At 36.6% G+C, this 18,622-nt stretch overlaps 1 protein-coding gene across 2 annotated transcripts in view; it reads right to left on the bottom strand.

The window, feature by feature from the left end:
• Positions 1-3,689: 3,689 nt before the first annotated feature.
• RAB27A (RAB27A, member RAS oncogene family) overlaps positions 3,690-18,622 on the bottom strand; it is a 62,243-nt gene continuing 47,310 nt past the window's right edge. For both annotated transcript variants that reach the window (XM_016158166.2, XM_016158156.2), the window contains 2 exons: positions 14,998-15,121; positions 3,690-5,938 (listed from right to left, as the gene is read on the bottom strand). In XM_016158166.2, the coding sequence (XP_016013652.1) occupies positions 5,740-5,938; positions 14,998-15,121 (323 nt within the window). In that variant the 3' untranslated portion in view covers positions 3,690-5,739. The remainder of the gene's footprint in view (positions 5,939-14,997; positions 15,122-18,622) is intronic.

An 18,622-nucleotide genomic window follows, 5' to 3' on the forward strand; every position in this document is an offset into this window, starting at 1 on the left:
ATTTTAATTGGTCGTCTATGGATAAACATTTGTTTCCTATCTTTTAGCATAATAATCATTTGTACTGATATACTTTCTTTTTTTTCAAAAAAGTTTATGTAGAACTGCTGGGTCAGAGGATATGTACCTTTTTACAATTTGGTAAATGATACTAAATGCCTTCCAAGAGGTTTTACCACACTTAACACTCAACAACAACCCGTAAGATGCCTTATTATATCACCTCCTTATCAAAGGTGATGTTGCCAATCTTAGGTTTTTTTCATGATTATTTTAACCTGCATTTAATTATGAATGTGGTTAAGAATGTTTCCAAATGTTCAAAATCTATTTTTTCTTTGAATTGCTTGTTTATACCCTTTACAGTTTTTCTACTGTGTTGTTGATTTTTAACAGCACTTTACATATTAAGGATGGTCAACCCTTTGCTTGCATTTAGAACTATATCTAATTTATCAATATTTTCAACTTTGCTTATAGTGTTTTTCCATGTGGAGATGTTTTATTTGTATGTGTCCAAATTTATCCCATCTTTCATTGTTTGGGTTTTTTTTGTTTTGTTTTGTTTTTTTTTTTTTTTGCTTGGAACTGCATTTCTCTCTTCAAAATTGTTTTTCATAATTTTTCTTCATTATTTTTATAGTATAATTTTTCACACTTGAATTTTCGGTTACTCTGGAATTTACTTAAGTGTAAATAATAACATAGGATTCCAATTTGGGTTTTTTCCCTCCCATTCCTATATGTTGAATAAGGCATCGTTTCCCCAACTAATTCGAAATGTCACTTCTATATGGGTCTCCTCTGGACTCCCTTATTTGCTTGATTCCTCTATTTTATGTGCCTGTCACAAAATGTTTAAATTATTGTAATTATTTTTAAATAACTGGGTTTACCTGTAGTCCTCCCCGTTCCTTCTCTCTTTAGCCTTCTTATTCATTGTTTCTCAGGCTATTCTTCACAGTTTATTTTTTCATTTGATTTCTAGAAGCAGTATGTCTAATCTGCATATGCATATAATTTTTCCTTTTATCTAGTATTACATTTATTTCTCTTGTTTAATCATTTGACCAGTAATTCGAGAATGTTAAATAACAAAGGCACATACCAGAAGTTTTAGTACTAAACATTCGCCCAACACTTCATTGTCAACCAAGAGACTGAAAATTATTTTACCCTTGTTTAATCTTCTCTTTCTTATCCCCTCAACAATTATAGAACTTCACCAGTCTCCCCAAGCTCTTTACACAGATTCTTCACAAGTCTCTCAGTTTTATTCTTGAACAAGAAATTTCCTGCCCTTCTCATCTAAATGATCACCCGGCTTTACCCTCTTACTTTCAATGTCAGAGTCCACATCCCTTATCCATGTTTTCAATCCCGTACCTTATGCTTCATCTGAGACTTTGTTCCTTTCAGCCTATTACCATACTTGGTGCTTCACCTTAGGTTGAATGGGTGAATAGCCAGTCTTAGAAATATTTTTCTTTTTCAATTATTAGAATGCAAGAGAAAGGAGAGAAAACCATGTTCCACATCCAACAAATTGAACTGAAATCTTGGAAATACCATTTCTTCTCATTTATCTTGCTTGAGAATTGATTCCTGAATCTGAAGGTATATGTCTCTTATCATTACTAAAAAAAATCTTAGCTATTTCCTTTTCAAATATTGCCTCTTCCTTTATTTTCTCTAATTTCTCTGTATAGAATTCCTATTAGACATAAGTTGAAGCGTTTATCTTTCCTCCATATCTCATAACCTCTCTCATACTAACTGTATTTTCTTCTGCTGAATTCTGTGTAATTTCCTCTGGCCTAACCTCTGGTTCACCAGTTCTCCAACTCTGTCAAGCTTGCCATTTAACTTCTGACTGTTAAATTTTTAATATCAATGACTATATTTTTCATAGGTGGAAGTCATTTTTAAATTTCAAATCAGTCTTGTATCTTTAATAATGCCTTCTTTTCCCAGATGTTTCCATTCTCTTTATGTTTGCAATTATTTTAAACATTTTTACTGTATAGTTTCCATCTGGTAGTATATTTCTTGAAGCTCTCAAGTGCCAAATCCTGCTATTTCTGGTTTATTGGTCTTTGCTCATGGTTGGGGCTGAGTGGGTGGGGAAGGAATGGGTTATCAATTTAAATTGTGAGTTTGTGCTTAGTAGGGCATTTTCTGTGAGAATTGTAAGGTATGGATGGAGATTTTGCCTCTGAAAATGTTTTACTTTCTTCTACCAAGTAATCCAGAAAAATCACAAACCACGAAGCACTTTTTATGTTAATTTCTTTTTGTCAATTTCTTGAGGTCTTTCCAGTCCAGTGTTCTCTTTCCACAAATCCAGGCCTTTCTCTCCTAACGGCATGTAGCCATTAAAACAAAGCACCTTGATCGCTGATACTGTCAAAATCAAACCAGAAACAAACCACACTCAGTGTCAGGTTGTTGTTTGTTCCCTCTGTTACTGCTGTAGTTTTGTGGGAGAGAGGGGTGGTCTTAGGGTATTCCCTTACTTTCTTGAGAGATAACAGTACAGCTAAAGAATATGTTCATTATATGTATTTAGTATTATCTAAGTGTTTTATAGTGAAATCATTTTTCAGTTATATAGTTAGTTACCCATATTGCAAAAAATAGCCTGGAAATTCCATATAGAGATTTCTCATTTATAAAAATGCCGAGCCAAACATTCCTTATTGAACATTTCTTAAATAGATTGTTAACTACCTTAACCTTGACTTCAAAAGACCAGAATGTACTTCTCAGATTTCCTAATGTCTCATAACAAACCAACAAAGATTTAATACATGTGAGCCTTTCAAAACATTTTGAAGCTGTCTTTTTCCCAAATTCTACTCTTCTGTCTTTGGACATTAATAGTAGGTTCTATTTTGAAAACTTCTTAACTTGACCCTACCGCCTCTTACGTACTTTATTCAATCAACTGATAACCATTTGAGTACCACTCGTGTACCAGACATTTCTCTAGGTAGTAGCAAAACAATTTTGGAGCTTATACCTTAGTGGATGGGGACAAACATATAAATATATCAGGGCATGCTGAGTGACATGTGCAAAAGCAAAGCAGTGTAACAGGTTAGAAAGTAATAGTCTGGTTGAGGCCGTGAAGAGGAGTCTATAAGGTGGGCAGTAAAGATCTTTTAGACAAGATGACATTTGAACAACTTTAAAGGATGGGAGAGACAGCCATGCAGATATGTGGAAAACTAGCATTCCAGACAGAGGGGACAGCAAATTTTCTTGAGGCGGGAGCACATTGGATTGCTCCAAGGAGGCTAATGTGCCTTCAGAGTGAGTGAGTGAAGGGGACAGTGGTGGAAAATAAGGTCAGAGTCCATCACCCCATTCCCTCCTCACCAATCGATATACCTGTCACAATGTCCCTTGCTTTGTCTCTCAGATTCAATCTTTGTTCAAGCTCCTATCATCTTTGTTTTGTTCATCTGAGATTAGCTAGTACAACACTTCCCGCACTGTAAATGCTCCATAAATGTTTGACAATAAAATTTGATTTGAATTGCTTTCTCGAGATTATGTTGTCTTGGCTGGCCCCACGTCAAAGACCCAATGGAATTTGTGTCCCTGAATTTTGTTTCTTTTAGTATTATGACCTCTAGTTTGAAACATTATTGTGGTGGGAAATGAAGTTCCGTGCAGATACAAACTTGATAGACTACACCACTATTTTATTATAAGCTTAATTGGTACACAGTTCATTGAAGATACACTTCACTTTTACATAGGCTTGTAAATAGAAAAATACATTGACACACAAAAATATGGTACTTCAATAACAAATTTAAAAAAAGGATTTCCAAAGGGAATACAGGTTATTTATTTCAATAATTAAAGATGGTTCTGGTATATGCGCTATATCATGTATACACGTTTAATCATATTTTACATTTAAGGTCAATGGAATCATTTGGTTCTTGAAAAAACTGAAACATACAAATACTGTCTTCTTTTTAACTACACAAAAGACCATATAAAATGTTCCCTGATATGGAGCTGTAAAGTTATAATTTACTCCACTGTATCTGCCCTTGAAATGGCTGAATTTTTTTCTCACTAGATGTACAATTCTAATGAATAGAACTTAATGACTTCTTTAGTATTTAAAAGAAGTCTCATTTCAAGGATAGACAGATGTTGAGATCTTAGTAACCACAGTCAAGTTTTTTAAGGGAGTTATGAGAGAGCAGTTGCAAACAGGGTAGATGCTTAATAAAAAGCCATTTGAAAATAATCATGTAAAAGTACTTGCTTTCCATCATAGTTGTATTTTACTAATTATAGTTCTGCCAAACATTTGCCACCACGAAACACATTTATTTTTATTCTTTACTTAAATTATAATGTATTTTTCCTAAATAGCCATTAAGCGCTTTGTAAATTTTAATATTTAAATCACTTTAATAAACAAGAATTTTCCCCTTTGACCTTTACGAATTGCCATGAAGCATATTTTAAAACTACCTTAATTTGGTATAAAGACACTTTGGCAACACAGAAGAATACATGACTTTGGCAAGACCCAGCAAGTAGAATAAATGCCCATCATCTCAATGAAAAATACAAGCTATAGAACACTTCATTTTTCTGATATTGAGCTAGCGTACAAATATAACTTTAAATACAAACATCAATCTTCCACTAAATAGCAAACAGACATTTACATAATTAAAAACTAATTCCTTCAATTTCACTAATGTAAAATTAAAACAATTTGCAAATATCAACAATACAGGGCCTGATGATAAAGAGAGATTAGTCCACCTGCTCATTGAAACTGCAGTCTAAGGATGCCAGACCAACATTATTAATAAGAAGAAAATGAAGCTAAATGTTTACTTATCACAAATAACTTTAGCATAAGCACCAGCTATGTTCAGATGTGGCCAGCATGCAGGCCAAGTATAAATGCACAGATCACAGTGAACCAGAGTAATGAAAATCTAGTTCCCTGACCGTTCAATCAAACCTTCAGAACAATGAGAATACAGCAGGGAGCCAGAAGCCCCACTTCAGTTGCTCACTGAGCCACCCCTGCCCTCATCCCCAGTCCCTTTCCTACCAACAAGAATCATGGTGAGTGTATAATTGGTCAATCCAGTTTATCCAGGGTCTATCCATAAGGCCATAATTTGTCCAACATTCATTTTAAAGAGAATGCTTATATAAATTAATACTCAAAAACCCTGAACCAATGTTTGTGTATATTCTTGTTTAATATCCAAGTGGTTTAGATGGCCCTTTAGAAGGTCACCTACAGCATAAGTAGGATTTTAAAATCTGGATTAAAGACTGATAGTTCTATAATTACATCTAAGATCTTGAATGTAAGACACTGGGCCTGTCTATATTAAGGCAGGTGATGGTATCTTCAGGCATTCTTCATAATAAACCCACTCTTCTGTGGCTACAAAATCTCACATCCTTAGATGATGATCTACTGCCATGGGCTAAGGTTATACAAGGCACTTTCGGCTATGTGCAATATTTCTCTTAACTCTCAGGCTGAATCTTAAAGAAATATTTACAAAGCTGCAGCAAATTAATTTTAAAACTGGATATTTTAGTGATAGGTCTAATTAGGATGGTGAGTAGCAGTTTGTATACAACACCCGTTAATCGCTCTCTGTGCCATGTATCACCCATAGAGAAGATTATAGACATGGGCCACTTGAATTACTGTGTAGCTCACTTGACTTTTCAACAGCTACATGAACTCTTTTCCTTTCTTTCACTTAACTGATCTGTAGAGGTGTGACCATTAGATCGCACCACTCCTTCAGGAATCCAGGACTTGTCCACACACCGTTGCATTCGCTTCATTATCAGGTCCAGGAGCATCTCGATTGCTTGGCTTATGTTTGTCCCATTGGCAGCGCTAGTTTCAAAGTAGGGGATTCTGGAAGATGGAGACAACTTGGATTAACGACTTGTGGAGGGAAAGGACAGTGGCTTTTGTCTTTGATAATTCAACTTAGAAAACAGAGTACAAATACATATGACAACAAAAGCATTTTACCACCACAAAGTACATTAAAAAGTTAAAAAGACAATAAAGTAAAATAATGGACACTGTATTCCTAATAAAGGTGTAAAACTTCTGGAAATTTTTATTCCCATTTCATTCTGTGGCTCAGAAAGATGTAGTAACTTGCCCAGTTTCATAATGTTAGAAAGCAGCAGAACCAGTATATGTATCCACAACTGTTGAAGTGTAACCAACTTAACAGTAAGCTCCACTGGTTCACATGAAAAAGTTGATATTAGAGAGAAATCACAGGTCACTGGCTGTGTTTGTCAAATGCACTGCTGCTTGTTAACTCCAAGTAGTATTCATGGATCACATCCACCCAAAGACATTCTGAATTCTAATGCATCTGAGTTCTTCAAGGACATCAATCTTAAGTATGTTTGTTTTGTTATCCAGAGACTTGTGATATATGTATAATTTTTTAATAGCTCACAAAGCATCATTTCAAAACGATCATTTCAAAACTTCTTTTCACATAATCTTAATATATCAGTCTTTTTCTGGTCACCACCCTTTATAACATGTGAATTAGTCTTTACAACAGGATTAATTAATCAACTGCCAAATTCTTCCTGCTTCTTTATAAAGCCATGAAAATACTGATAAAATTGTATTTCCTCAAACCTTGATTTCATTTCTGTCACTTAGTAAGGAATCTGACCAAAATGCTCTCAGGTATAAAAACTCCAAAAGAAAATTATTTTAGTACCTCAAAGAGTCCTGCAATTGAATTCAGTAAAGTACTTCTTACACTTATAGGGACTTTAAAATCCTCCACTATTACTTTTCTTAAAGAGGGGCTTTGTTTTCCTGTGTTCTCATAGCATGTCAACACTACATCAATGGCTCTGATTTCAATTTCAGTTACTCTTGTATTACTTTCTGGCCAGAAGCAGCTTCCACATGAGAGCTTTTACAGATTTTTAAAAATCTTCTCAGTTCTTTTACAGATGTTTTCAGAACTATTCTGCTTCTTATATCACTAAGTAGCACGCTAGGGGGTCCATGTGTAGGGAGAGAAGGCTGTTTTCTCTATTGTGATTCCTTAAGATGCTGTCTTATCATCTGCACATTTCCTATAGGAGCTGCAACTGGATCTCTGAAATTCACTCCTGTTTTAGTATAGCTTTTTTTGGTTGAGGAACTGTGACTTCACCTGAACATTTATCTACCCATCTGTGAATTTTGCAAAACATGGTTGCTCCACTGATTCTACCATGCCCATGTGGGTAGCCCTTCACATGCTGAGCGAATTGCATGGCCTTAGTGGTTTTGAAATCTCCTGCCTATCTACCACTTTGGTTACTGTCAGTCTTTTTTCCTCCCTCTTTGTCACCTTATCCACAAATGAAGATAATGCATCTTTTCCACACGCCCTGGTGACATGCAGTATTTGATTACCAAGTATGAAGAGGGCATCCTTTGTGGGGGGACTTAATAAATATTTATTTATCAAGTGCCTATGATATAGAGCTAAGTCTCAGTTTATGATGTTACCACTGTTACAGGAATTGAATTTTGGATCCAGAAGTCTCAGAACTTAAATACTTACATTTTTTTTTATCATGTCCTTTCTCAGTTATACCCATGAAGAATCATTTAATGTCTACAGAACATTTCTTGATCATTCTATCACCATTTAGAAATACTGTTTCATGGACAAGCAACTGAAAAAATTCATCCCTCCCCCCAAGAATACTGGGCTGAAATTAAAAATTAAAAAAAGAAAGTAGTTGAACAGTAAACTTGTAAATATTATTCATAATGCATACATCGAATTTTCTAAATTTCATCAAAGTCAATTAAAAATATCTTTCTAGCTCTAGAATCCTTAGCTTCATTGAATTTCTCAGCTGAACCTACATTAAGTTATTTCTACTTTCCGTTGTTTCTTCCCTCTCAGCTCCTAAAACTTACCTCACAGTAATTTTTAAGGCATAAATGAGAAAACAATGTTTAAAGTACTTCTTTAAAAACTGTAAAACTTATAAGTGGCAATTACAGACTATTTGGACAATGGTTAAGAGCCATAACCTCTGGAGCAAGATTTCCTAGCTTCAAACCCTAGTACAACTTTTTATCAACTGTGTGACCCTAGCAAGATATTAACCTCTGTGCCTCAGCTGCTTCATCCACAAAACTAGATAATATCAGTATCTTCTTATAAGGATTAAATGAGTTAACATTTAAAGCGCTTAGATTGGAATCTGATACACAGGAAATGTGTCATTTCTGACAAATGTGTCGTTGATAAGCATTTCTTACTACCAACTACTTAAGTAGATTAGGTTACAAAAGTTTGTTTGTAATTTTGTTATTTAAAACTCAGAACACATAGAAACAATGTTACTGAATCATGGAAAGTCATAGCTCCAAAAGACCTTGACAACATTATAAATATTAAATTCCTAGACTAGCCACTAATTTTGACTTAATCTGTAATGTAGCTGATGTACAATACTGCTCTGAGTTCCGGTACCTGGGACCATGCCTCCCTGCCTCAGGGAGGGCTTACTCAGACCTGTCCTAGCCAAAGTGCTTCACACTCCAAAGCGTTTGCTTCCTTTACTCCTCATCAAACCCCTCATTCCCTCAAGTGATCATCACTAAACGCTGAGCGGAATATGGATCTTACTTTACTGATTAATAATAAGATATAAAAGGTTGATGCCTCTAGCAGAGCTATGAGCTATTGTCTAATGTTTACTAAAACTTAAGCAAATATTTAGTTGGTAGAATCTCAGGGTATATGAGTTAGGTTGTAAATTTGTAAATCCCTCATATTAAAATCTGTACATTAACAAGACCTACTTTAGATATATAGTTCCAAATTCAAGTAACAAAATTCTATCCTTCAATTTAAAGTATATTTTCCTGTCCTTTGTGAACATCCAGGTCATATGACCATGATGCAGGTTACAACCTTAAAATCTTTATACTGATCATTCAGACTTCTGAGTAATTCAGACTTCTGAGTTTGTTTCTACAGGAATAAATGTAGAGCTCACTCCTCTTCACTCTCAGCTTTTTGAGCTGCCAGACAAAAAGCCAACTAGATGAGGTCCACAGAGAAAAGCCTGAAGTAAGACTTTCTTTCCATAATAAAATGATACCTCAGAGATAGAAATGTGCCTTGTGCTCATATTTGAAAACTGGGCTGCTCAGCTCATCTTAAGGGCGTAGGAAGTACAATAGATATAGTTATATTTTTATGTCCATATCTTCTTGATTTTCACCTTTAGAAGGCACTTTGGCTACTTTTCTGAACACTTCTTTATATCGGTAAAGAAGGGTAACAGTGGTTCATGGGGTAGCGGTAAGAAGAAAAGAGATAACATATGTAAAGAGCACAAGCCTAGCATCCACCAAGTGCTCAATAAAAGTCGATCTAATGGGGTTTTTAATCTCAAAATTATATCCTGCTTTTCCTAAAACATACTAGGCAAAAGTTTAGTAATTTTAGTTTAAATTCCAGAGGATCAAGTCTCCTTTGCACCACAGAAAAAGAGGTAATGTTCCTTCTTGCCACGTGGTGGTACTAATGTTGCATTACAAAGCAGCAGTAAAACCAAACCTTTGAAAAAAATCTTCTGAAGCTAATGGTGATAACAGTCTGTAAATGACCACTTAACAGCCATTTGGAACACATACAGAACACCAATCTGGTATGCTTTTAAAAAATAGATTAATCACAAATTTTTAAATAAATAACATTAGCAAAATGACAAACAGCTTCAAATCAATGAGGGGCATTATCATTTACAGGTTTTCACTAAAATACCAATATATCCAGCTCATGCCATATATCAGAATCCACATCCAGCTCGTTTCTTTTCTATTATGTATTTCCAAAAAACTGGAAGATCATGGATTCCAGTTAGAGGTTGCCAGGAATGAAAGTGAGTATTGATAATTCTGTCAAGTGGTTCTAGACATTTGGCTTACATGTAGATCCAGAAATTATGGAGAAATTTTTCACTAAGAAATGAATCTCGGTATTTTTCATTGTCTGTTGGATGCTAAATGGACAAGCCTTTAGAAGAAAGGGCTAGTATATGAACTGTTTCAGCCTCAGAGATTGTGCCAAGTGAAATCCAGATCCTCTACAGAATTGTATGGAGCTCTGGAAATCAGTCTTTTGTGTTCAGTTAGAGCAAATGTGTGTGGTTTTAAAAGATACCCAATGATACATCATTAATTTATTTCTCAAATAAAGGGTGTCATCAAATTTCCAAAGCATCAAACTATTAGAGATCAAGCAATTCATTCCCTATTTCACCTGATTACGATTAGATAAGCATTGAGCATTTTGCTGAGCTAAGCTACTTGAAATCCCAGAAATGATCTGTACTCATTAATGTTGTAAATAAATGTTGTTGTTTTTTTTAAACTCATCCTTCATTCCAGAAACTTTTTGAGTGCCTTCCTCATCAATAACCAACAGCCTTCAGTGGGGGTTGGGTATGGGGAGGTGGGTGTGGGGGAATCTTAAATTTGCTGCCTTTAAGAAAGTAAATCTTAAAAGTTCTCATCACAAGAAGAAAAAAATTAAGGCCAAATGTGGTGATGGATGTTAAATAAACTTAATTTGGTAATCATTTTGCAATATATACACATATGAAATGATTAGCTGTACAATTAAAATAAATACAATATTATGTCGATTATATTTTTTAAAATTTGTTGTCCATTTCTTTGCACAGCACACGAAATACATACACTCAATTATGCTTTTATTGTAGTCACAATTTTCTCTCTTTTTATTGTAATCACAATTTTCTCTCAACTGTGAATCAAGAACAAAAGGCTTCCAATGATCACCGGTCGTCCTCTGTAAATAAAGCAGAGTATGCGAGGGCATTTAGGTGCTACCGTTTTTATTTACAAAGTCCTTGCCTGCTCATTCGTGGCTGGCACTCCCTCAGTAGCAATCTCAGTGTCCCTTTCCCAGCCTATATCAGAGCTGATGCCATTAACTGTGTGAGAAAAAAAAAATCCTTTTCTCGTAAGCAAGGATTTTCCAATGATAAGTCATTGAGCACGTTACCCTCACCCATGCATGGCACAAGTAGACAACTGCTTCGTATTCTGTGCATAACTGGTTTTGTCCAGCTCCACTGTCAAGGAGAATATTTGCCAGCACAGACACCTTTTAGTAACTTGGCATCTGCACTGATGGTTCTCACAGTGCTTTCCTCAACACCAGAAGCAGTAGCATCTGGAAGTCAGTTAGAAATATAATCCTGTGGGCTCCACCCCAGACCTACTGAACCAGAAATGGTGAGACCCAGGATTCAGGTGATGCACACTACAGTGTGAGAGCCAATAGTATCATCTAAACAAGGAATGTTGGTGATGCTGCCTTCTGCTTTCTTTTCTAATGTATTTGTCACCGGCTTTATAGCTATTTTTAAAGGTGTTTCAGCAACAGTATAAATTTTAAGTTATGACTAGCAGTCCAAATTTGAACACACCTCTGTTTTGTCTTCTTCTCTGATTTCATTGATGATGTTATTCAATATAACATAGTCGAAAGAATTATTTTGTATTTATTCTAGAAAAACTTGATTGGCTTACAAAAAAAAAAAAGATCATTTCGTTGTGTTAGGAATGACCTGAGAATGTCATGTTACAATTTATCCAAATTTTATAGCAAAATTATATATATATATATATATATATATTAGGGAATTTGGGGTAAATGGATTCTTAGTCTACTAAAAATAAATGTTCTTATATTCATCATCATGTACCCAATTCGCCTTTTCCAGTTTTGGGGCTGCCACATGAAGTCCTTGTTCTCAGATATACTTGTCCCAGTACATACAGATTTATGTTCCACATTTGCACTGTAACATGTTTTTTTATTAGGTTTGCAAAGTTCTTCTGAGACACTTTCATTGTCTAAATGTATGCATATTTCAGAGAATCACTTGTGAACCAATGATCCATTTTTATGAATTGAGGATAGAAGATAGTGCAATAGTAACAAAAATACAAATTTATCGGACGTCATACAAATGATATGAAGATAGGCCCTAAACCATACTGTTTTCTGACAGTGCATAAATCAACTGACTGACATAGTCCTTTAGTGCATGTGCAACCAATGAAAATATTATGATTATTAATAAAATGATTTCCATAAAAATAATCATCAAACTTATAAGTCAATTTTGCGATATTCAGTGAACCAAATTGTTCCATCATATTTTCCTCTGAGACTGCCAAATAGCCCACAGAACTATATTTTATACATCTTAAATCTTAAGGGAATTCTGTTTCCATCCCTTTCTATTCTTCTCTAATAGTTTCAATAACCTTATCTGCTAATTATTCTCTCTTCATTTTAACTTAATCCAGAAACTTTAGATTGAGCCTCTCTGTAAAATACTCCCCAGACCTGTGATCGGAGCACGGATGAAAGACAACTCTTGTATCCCCAGAGTCCCCATATAGTCAGAAGGCAACGGCGGGCTCTTTGATGCCAGGCAGGATGTGGAATCCTGAGAACTGGAATGAAAGAAACAAGCAAAGGGCTGAAGCAGCCCAAAGGAGGAAAAAGTCAATCCTGACTCTCCCTCAGTACTTAAAACTGTACGTGTTTGATCTAGCTAACTCCACTGGCTGCCCTACTCTTTTGGCCTTTACTACAAACACACTTTCCAAAAGCATGTTCTAGGTCCATGGTTTCCATTGCTTCATTACTTACTTCCTCCCCACCCCCTTGCAACATAGCTCCCAGCTTCAACACTTCAGTATTCTCTGTGGTATTTGTTCCCTCCCACTACATACAGGAATGCCTCTCAGGGGAGGAGGGAGCATATGAGAATCACCTGGGGGGCTTTATCAGCCCCCACCTCAGAATCATCTCAGTCAGTGGTTCCACTGAACATGAAAATCACATGGAGAGCTTTCAAAAAATATCAATGCCTAGGCCCCGTCTGTGGTGGGTTTGTAATATCTCAACTCGGCTAGGTTGAAAATTTCCTAGAATTTCCTTTCCAGTCAGGGTGGACCTCAAGATAGATTTGGGGAAGATTTGGAGCAGGCAAGTGAAGAGGTAACCATTCTGTGGCTCTCACTCATCTGCTGGGTCATCTCATTGGCATAAGTCAGCAACCAGCCCTGTACCTGCTCCACCTTTCCCAAGATCCTCCTTCAGCTTCTCTGACTCCGGGGCCAGGTGTGTGTATTTAGCTCTGTGAAAGGGGCCCAGGCTGCTATAGGACATCCACATCATCCGGGTCAACGGCAGTAATGACCGACACCGGCTTCAGACCTGGCTGCTTCTTGTTCTCCTACTTTAAATCCATCTCCCTCTCTCACTGCTCATCCTGTGGACATCCAGCTTCAACATCAGACTCAAAACAACACCTTACAGAGACTGCTTAACCAGCTCCTATAAATGCATAAGGTCAAATCCCTGTAAAATCAAAAATCCCTTTATATATAAGTATGTTTATTCAACTGAACGCTACCTGATAAACCACTCCGGACCAATTATGTCAGAAGCTCAAAGGTGAGGCCCAGACAGGAGTATTTGTCCAAAGCTCCCCAGGTGCTTCCAACGTGATTCAACACCTCCTACCCTTGAGTGAAAACCTCCACATCCTATTGCAAATCCTTGCCAGAGTAAAACAGCATAGCAGATGGCAACCCCCACACCCTGCCTGACCCCATCCTTCCTGGTGAGTTAGACTTGAGAAAAATTATAAATCCTATTCTAAAAGAGAGAGAGAGAGAGAGAGAGAGAGAGAGAGAGAGAGAGAGAGAAATAAATTTTAAAAACCCTGTTCTGCCCCACCCTACACACTTTCTCTGATTTAATCCTTTTCCACAAATCCAGCCTCTACCCACTTCACAGATCACAGCAATCACCCTGTGTTTAATCTTTCCTCCTTTCATTTCAACCGACCCACCCACAACCCCCAGACTGATCAAGGAAAGTACTCAGAGCATCCCTCTGTGTTCAAAGGCTTTCAGCGACTCCCTATCCCCAAGAAACCAACTCTACTCTCCTAATTTGGTATTTAAAGCTCCCTAGACTCTGGCTTCTACCCACTTGGCCTATCTATCCTTCTGCTCCCTATCCAATGTGAATCCTATCCTTGAGCACTTTCTGAACCTCCATCAGCCCAAAGAGCAAAGCAGTGGTCACACAATGAAAGACAAAAGGCCTCCTCTGGCCTCCTTGGATTCTGCCTAACAACCCAGGCCACTAGCCAGGTACCAGCCCCATACACCACACCACTCCACACCACCACCACCCTCCTTCCCCTTCCTTCTCAACCGTACTTGCTGCCTCCCACTTATATTAAGGGTAATGCACATACGTTTGAGTTCTCATTGTAAAAGAAGTAGAAAGTACAAATTCCTTTGTAGAGGTGCCCTTGACATATAATAAGCAGCAGCTGACCCCTCCTTTCATGTCTAGTTAATGCTGCTGTTACTGTGATCCTATTCCCAGAGCTCAAAGAGGAAGAGAGTATTTAGTTAATTCTCCACCAGGAAAACACAGCCTAAACCAAAGATCTTCAGTTTTTTCTCTCCCAGCATAGAAATTTCAAAGCCAATAAGGTCTTCTTGTATGCAGTAAATACGAACTAGCTTTTAAATTTCCTTGCTGAACATAGAGTTTCCTTATCCCAGGGGTCTCCTTCTTGCACCTTGGAAAGGGGGCTTCACATCATTAAGGCATGTGCCCTCAGAGAGGCCTTTCTTCAAACACCAAGAGATTGAGAAGGCTCTACTCCAACGCTTTTTACACGATTCCCACTATCATAATATTAAGATGTAAAGTAGGTATTTGACACTTTTCAAGGTCTATATCTGAGCATTTTAATTTTTTGCTTTTGTCTTTTCTGTTATCCATTCATGTTTAAATGGGAAATGTTTTCTTTAGATTTCTCCACAAAAATACTCACCCATATTTCTCTGCAAGTCCTCTGGCTTCCTCCTCCTTCACTACTCTCTGTTCTTCCAGATCACTCTTATTTCCACATAACACTATATCTGGGTTTTCACAATATGCATGCATTTGTAGCTGGCCTGTTAATGTAAGATCAGATCATTTATTATAGGTAAGCAATAATGTAAGTGTATGCAAAAGTGCTTTGAAAACCATAAGGGGATATAAAGGATTGATATAGTGCTTCCAAGCATCAGTAATCTAATCCATAAAGCTGAATGGATAAAACAGAGGTGTAAAACGACTCTTGTCCTTAAACACTTAAGCCAGCTTATTTACAACAGAGAGGAATGGGAAACTTCACTAACCCTCAAAAGGTACACCTACACACTCACACACACACTCACACACTTACACACACACTCATACACACACACTCAAAACATGTGGCAGTCTTTTTTATGAAGTCCATCTGAAAAAAAAACTTGGAGGATTTCCTAGTGTTTATTGCTAATCTTAAAGCTCTATGTATTATACATTTTCCCTCTCCAGCAGTGATGTTTTTTTAAAAAATTGTCTTCCTATAAACTAACCTATTTATTTCTATCTGAAATGTTTTTCATATTTTTCTATTATTCTAAAGCAGAATCAATTCATTTAAAACAAACAAGATACAGAATTAAATGAAGAGCAAAACCCCTGAATAAATAGTTAATGATTTAGTCACCAGAACCAAGAAAAAGACTGATTCTTATTCCAGTTTTTATTCCCCTTCACAGTTTATTTCTTTTCACCTGAAAACCTGAAAATTATAGGCATAATTTTAAAAAGCATTTAAATCAAACAAAAGAGCTTCACTAAGCTAAATAGTTCAATCTCCCAAAGAAGGAAAATAAAGTATTATTTCTTATTCATCACACCCCATAATGAAATTAAAGCCCAACTTTCACAAAGTTCAAGGCCTAATTTATTTTTTTTATCATGGTTAACCAGAAAAGTGTTGACATTTTAGTTCCTCATTGCGAAGTCATGTTCATTATATCTTATCAAGAGAAAGTCAAGGTGGCAAGCATTTACTGGGCTTTAAGGAAGGCCTGATACTTGGTGTAGAATTTCAAAGCACCGACCTTTGCCCTCAGGGACAACCAGGGAAACAAGAACTATACAGGCAAGCCCAAACTGTGTAGTTTCTAATAACTGGCATACCTTTTCTTTTCTCCAAGTCATTACACAGTACTGTCCTCACACCCTTGAATACCCAACCACAACCTTCCTTCAAGAGACTCCCCACCCTTCCTTCAAGACTTGCTTCTCAGTTCCCTTTACTATGAAATCTTTCTGGTCTCCAGAGTGGTTCTGTGCTCTGTTAACACTTTATATGTCCAGTGTCATGGTTGTAAGCATGAATTCAGGACTCGATGTGTCTAAGGGTGAATCCTAGCTCTGCCATTTACTAGCTATGTCACCCAGAGAAACTGATTTGACTGCACTTTGCCTCAGTTTTCCCATTTGTAAGTGGAGATAATAATAGCACTTACTTCATAAGGTTGAAATGAGGACTGAATGAGTTAATTCCTCAGGTAAGGTCCATTAACCAGCAGCCTTCAAACGTGTTAGAAATATAAATTCTCAGGTTCCCACCCCATATCTACTGAGTCAGTAATGCTGGGTATGGGACCCAGAATCTGTGTTTTAACAAACCCTCTCAGTAATCCAGGTGCACACCCACACTTGAGAACCACTAAGTTAATACATTAAAACAGGGGTTCCTAACCCCCCAGATGTGGGCCTAACAGTCTGTGGACTGTTAGGAACCAGGTTACACAGCAGGACGTGAGTGGCAGGTGAATGAACGAAGCTTTATCTGTATTTGCAGCCACTCCCTAGCACCAGCACCTGTCACCTCAGCTCCACCTCAGATCATCAGGCATTAGGTTCTCTCTCATAGGAGCACCAGTCCCTAGTGCCAAAAAGGTTGGAGACCACTGCATTGAAGCATTTATAAGTGCTATGTAACTATTACCAGTAGCAATGTTTAATAGCATTTGTGGGAGTCTGGGAATTGTGATTATTGGAGATTTTTCTTTTTTCCTAATTTTTCTACAAAGAATGTGAATTATATAAAAAGTGAATTGATCAATTCTTTTTTAAAAATCTCACTAATAGAAAAGGCACATATGTAAATAACTAGAACTCAAGGTGTTATGCGATAAGGATCTTAAATGTAGTAAAAAAGTAATAGGAGTTAAAAGGAGGAGAAACATTTAATTCAACTAAAGTTATCACATGAAATTTTATGGGGGCCATATTTTTTTAGATTTTAAAGAATAAGAAGAACTCTAATCAGTTAAAAAATGGGCATGGGTGTGAGGAGGGCTTTTTGAACAAAGGAAATAATAGGAATAAAAATATACATGTAAATATATGTTACAAAATATACAGTACAAAAACATATAAAATACATACCTGTTGGGCTCTTGTACCACACCATTTATGTGAGGCTACAGAAGAAAGTTTAGAAATTTAGGCTACTTTAAAATTTCCTTGCTAAATATTCTGCCACTGGATGAGGAATGACTATGGGTATGACTTGCTTATCCTCTAAGCTTCAGGAAGACAGGTGAGTGAAGAGGACGTTGACCGATTCCTTTCAGATTTCAAATTTAGGCCCAGAGAACTCAGCTCTCTGTTCAGTCTCCTGAACTCAGCGGGCTCACCTTTGGAATCTTATACCCTTCCAAAAAGGGCATAGAGAGATGTCGAGTCAAAAGAGAAGGGAATGTGAGGCAGCTCTGGAGAAGCAGAGAGAGGGTGTACACCAGCTTTCCATTTCTCAGGGCCATCAGGGCCCAGGAGTCAGCTCCTATTTAATACAACACTGTCTCTATTCTGGTATGGACCATGTGTATGCAAGAATGGATGGATGGATGGATGGATGGATGGATGGATGGATGGATGGATGATGATAGACAGACAGACAGACAGACATATGCATATAAATGTATACATACACATACATATGTTTATATTTTAAACTAGTTGAATATTCCTGATTTATCTAGATTATATAAGTTGAATAAATTTATATGTTAAATTAAAAAGAAAAAATGAATGATCTCTATAATACTCAAAATGCTAACAGGCAGTAAAAAACAAATTTTTGCTCCTAATTAAGATTTAGTAACAACTCTAACTCTGAACATTATACCTCTAAAAAAAAAAATAAAAACAAGATTGGGGAGGAGGAGAATCATTTTCATTGAACATATTAAATCTTCAATATGTATAAGTTTTATTTACCTAACTAGGCAGTAAGGATTCTTTACTCTATAAGGAAAACAAAACAAAATATATGCATAGCCATTATTTCACGTAATTTTTTTCTTTATCTAGAAGATATAAAGTCCAGATGGGCAAGATTTATATAATGTCTCAGAGTTTCCCTTTCTATCTATGGAAAAAGAAGTGGGTTGATGATCTTTCAATGCTCAGGTTCTATGAGCACATGTCTAACAAGGGTCCTTATAAAGAAAAGCCTTAAGAAAGTCCAAAAACTTGTTCTGATGATCCAAAGGAGAGGATGAGGAGCAAGGGCTGAAGATAAAGCACTAGAAATAGCCACCATCATTCAGCTGAGGTAT

The sequence above is a fragment of the Rousettus aegyptiacus genome, unplaced genomic scaffold (assembly GCF_014176215.1).
Source record: "Rousettus aegyptiacus isolate mRouAeg1 unplaced genomic scaffold, mRouAeg1.p scaffold_m13_p_3, whole genome shotgun sequence".
NCBI lineage: Eukaryota > Metazoa > Chordata > Mammalia > Chiroptera > Pteropodidae > Rousettus > Rousettus aegyptiacus.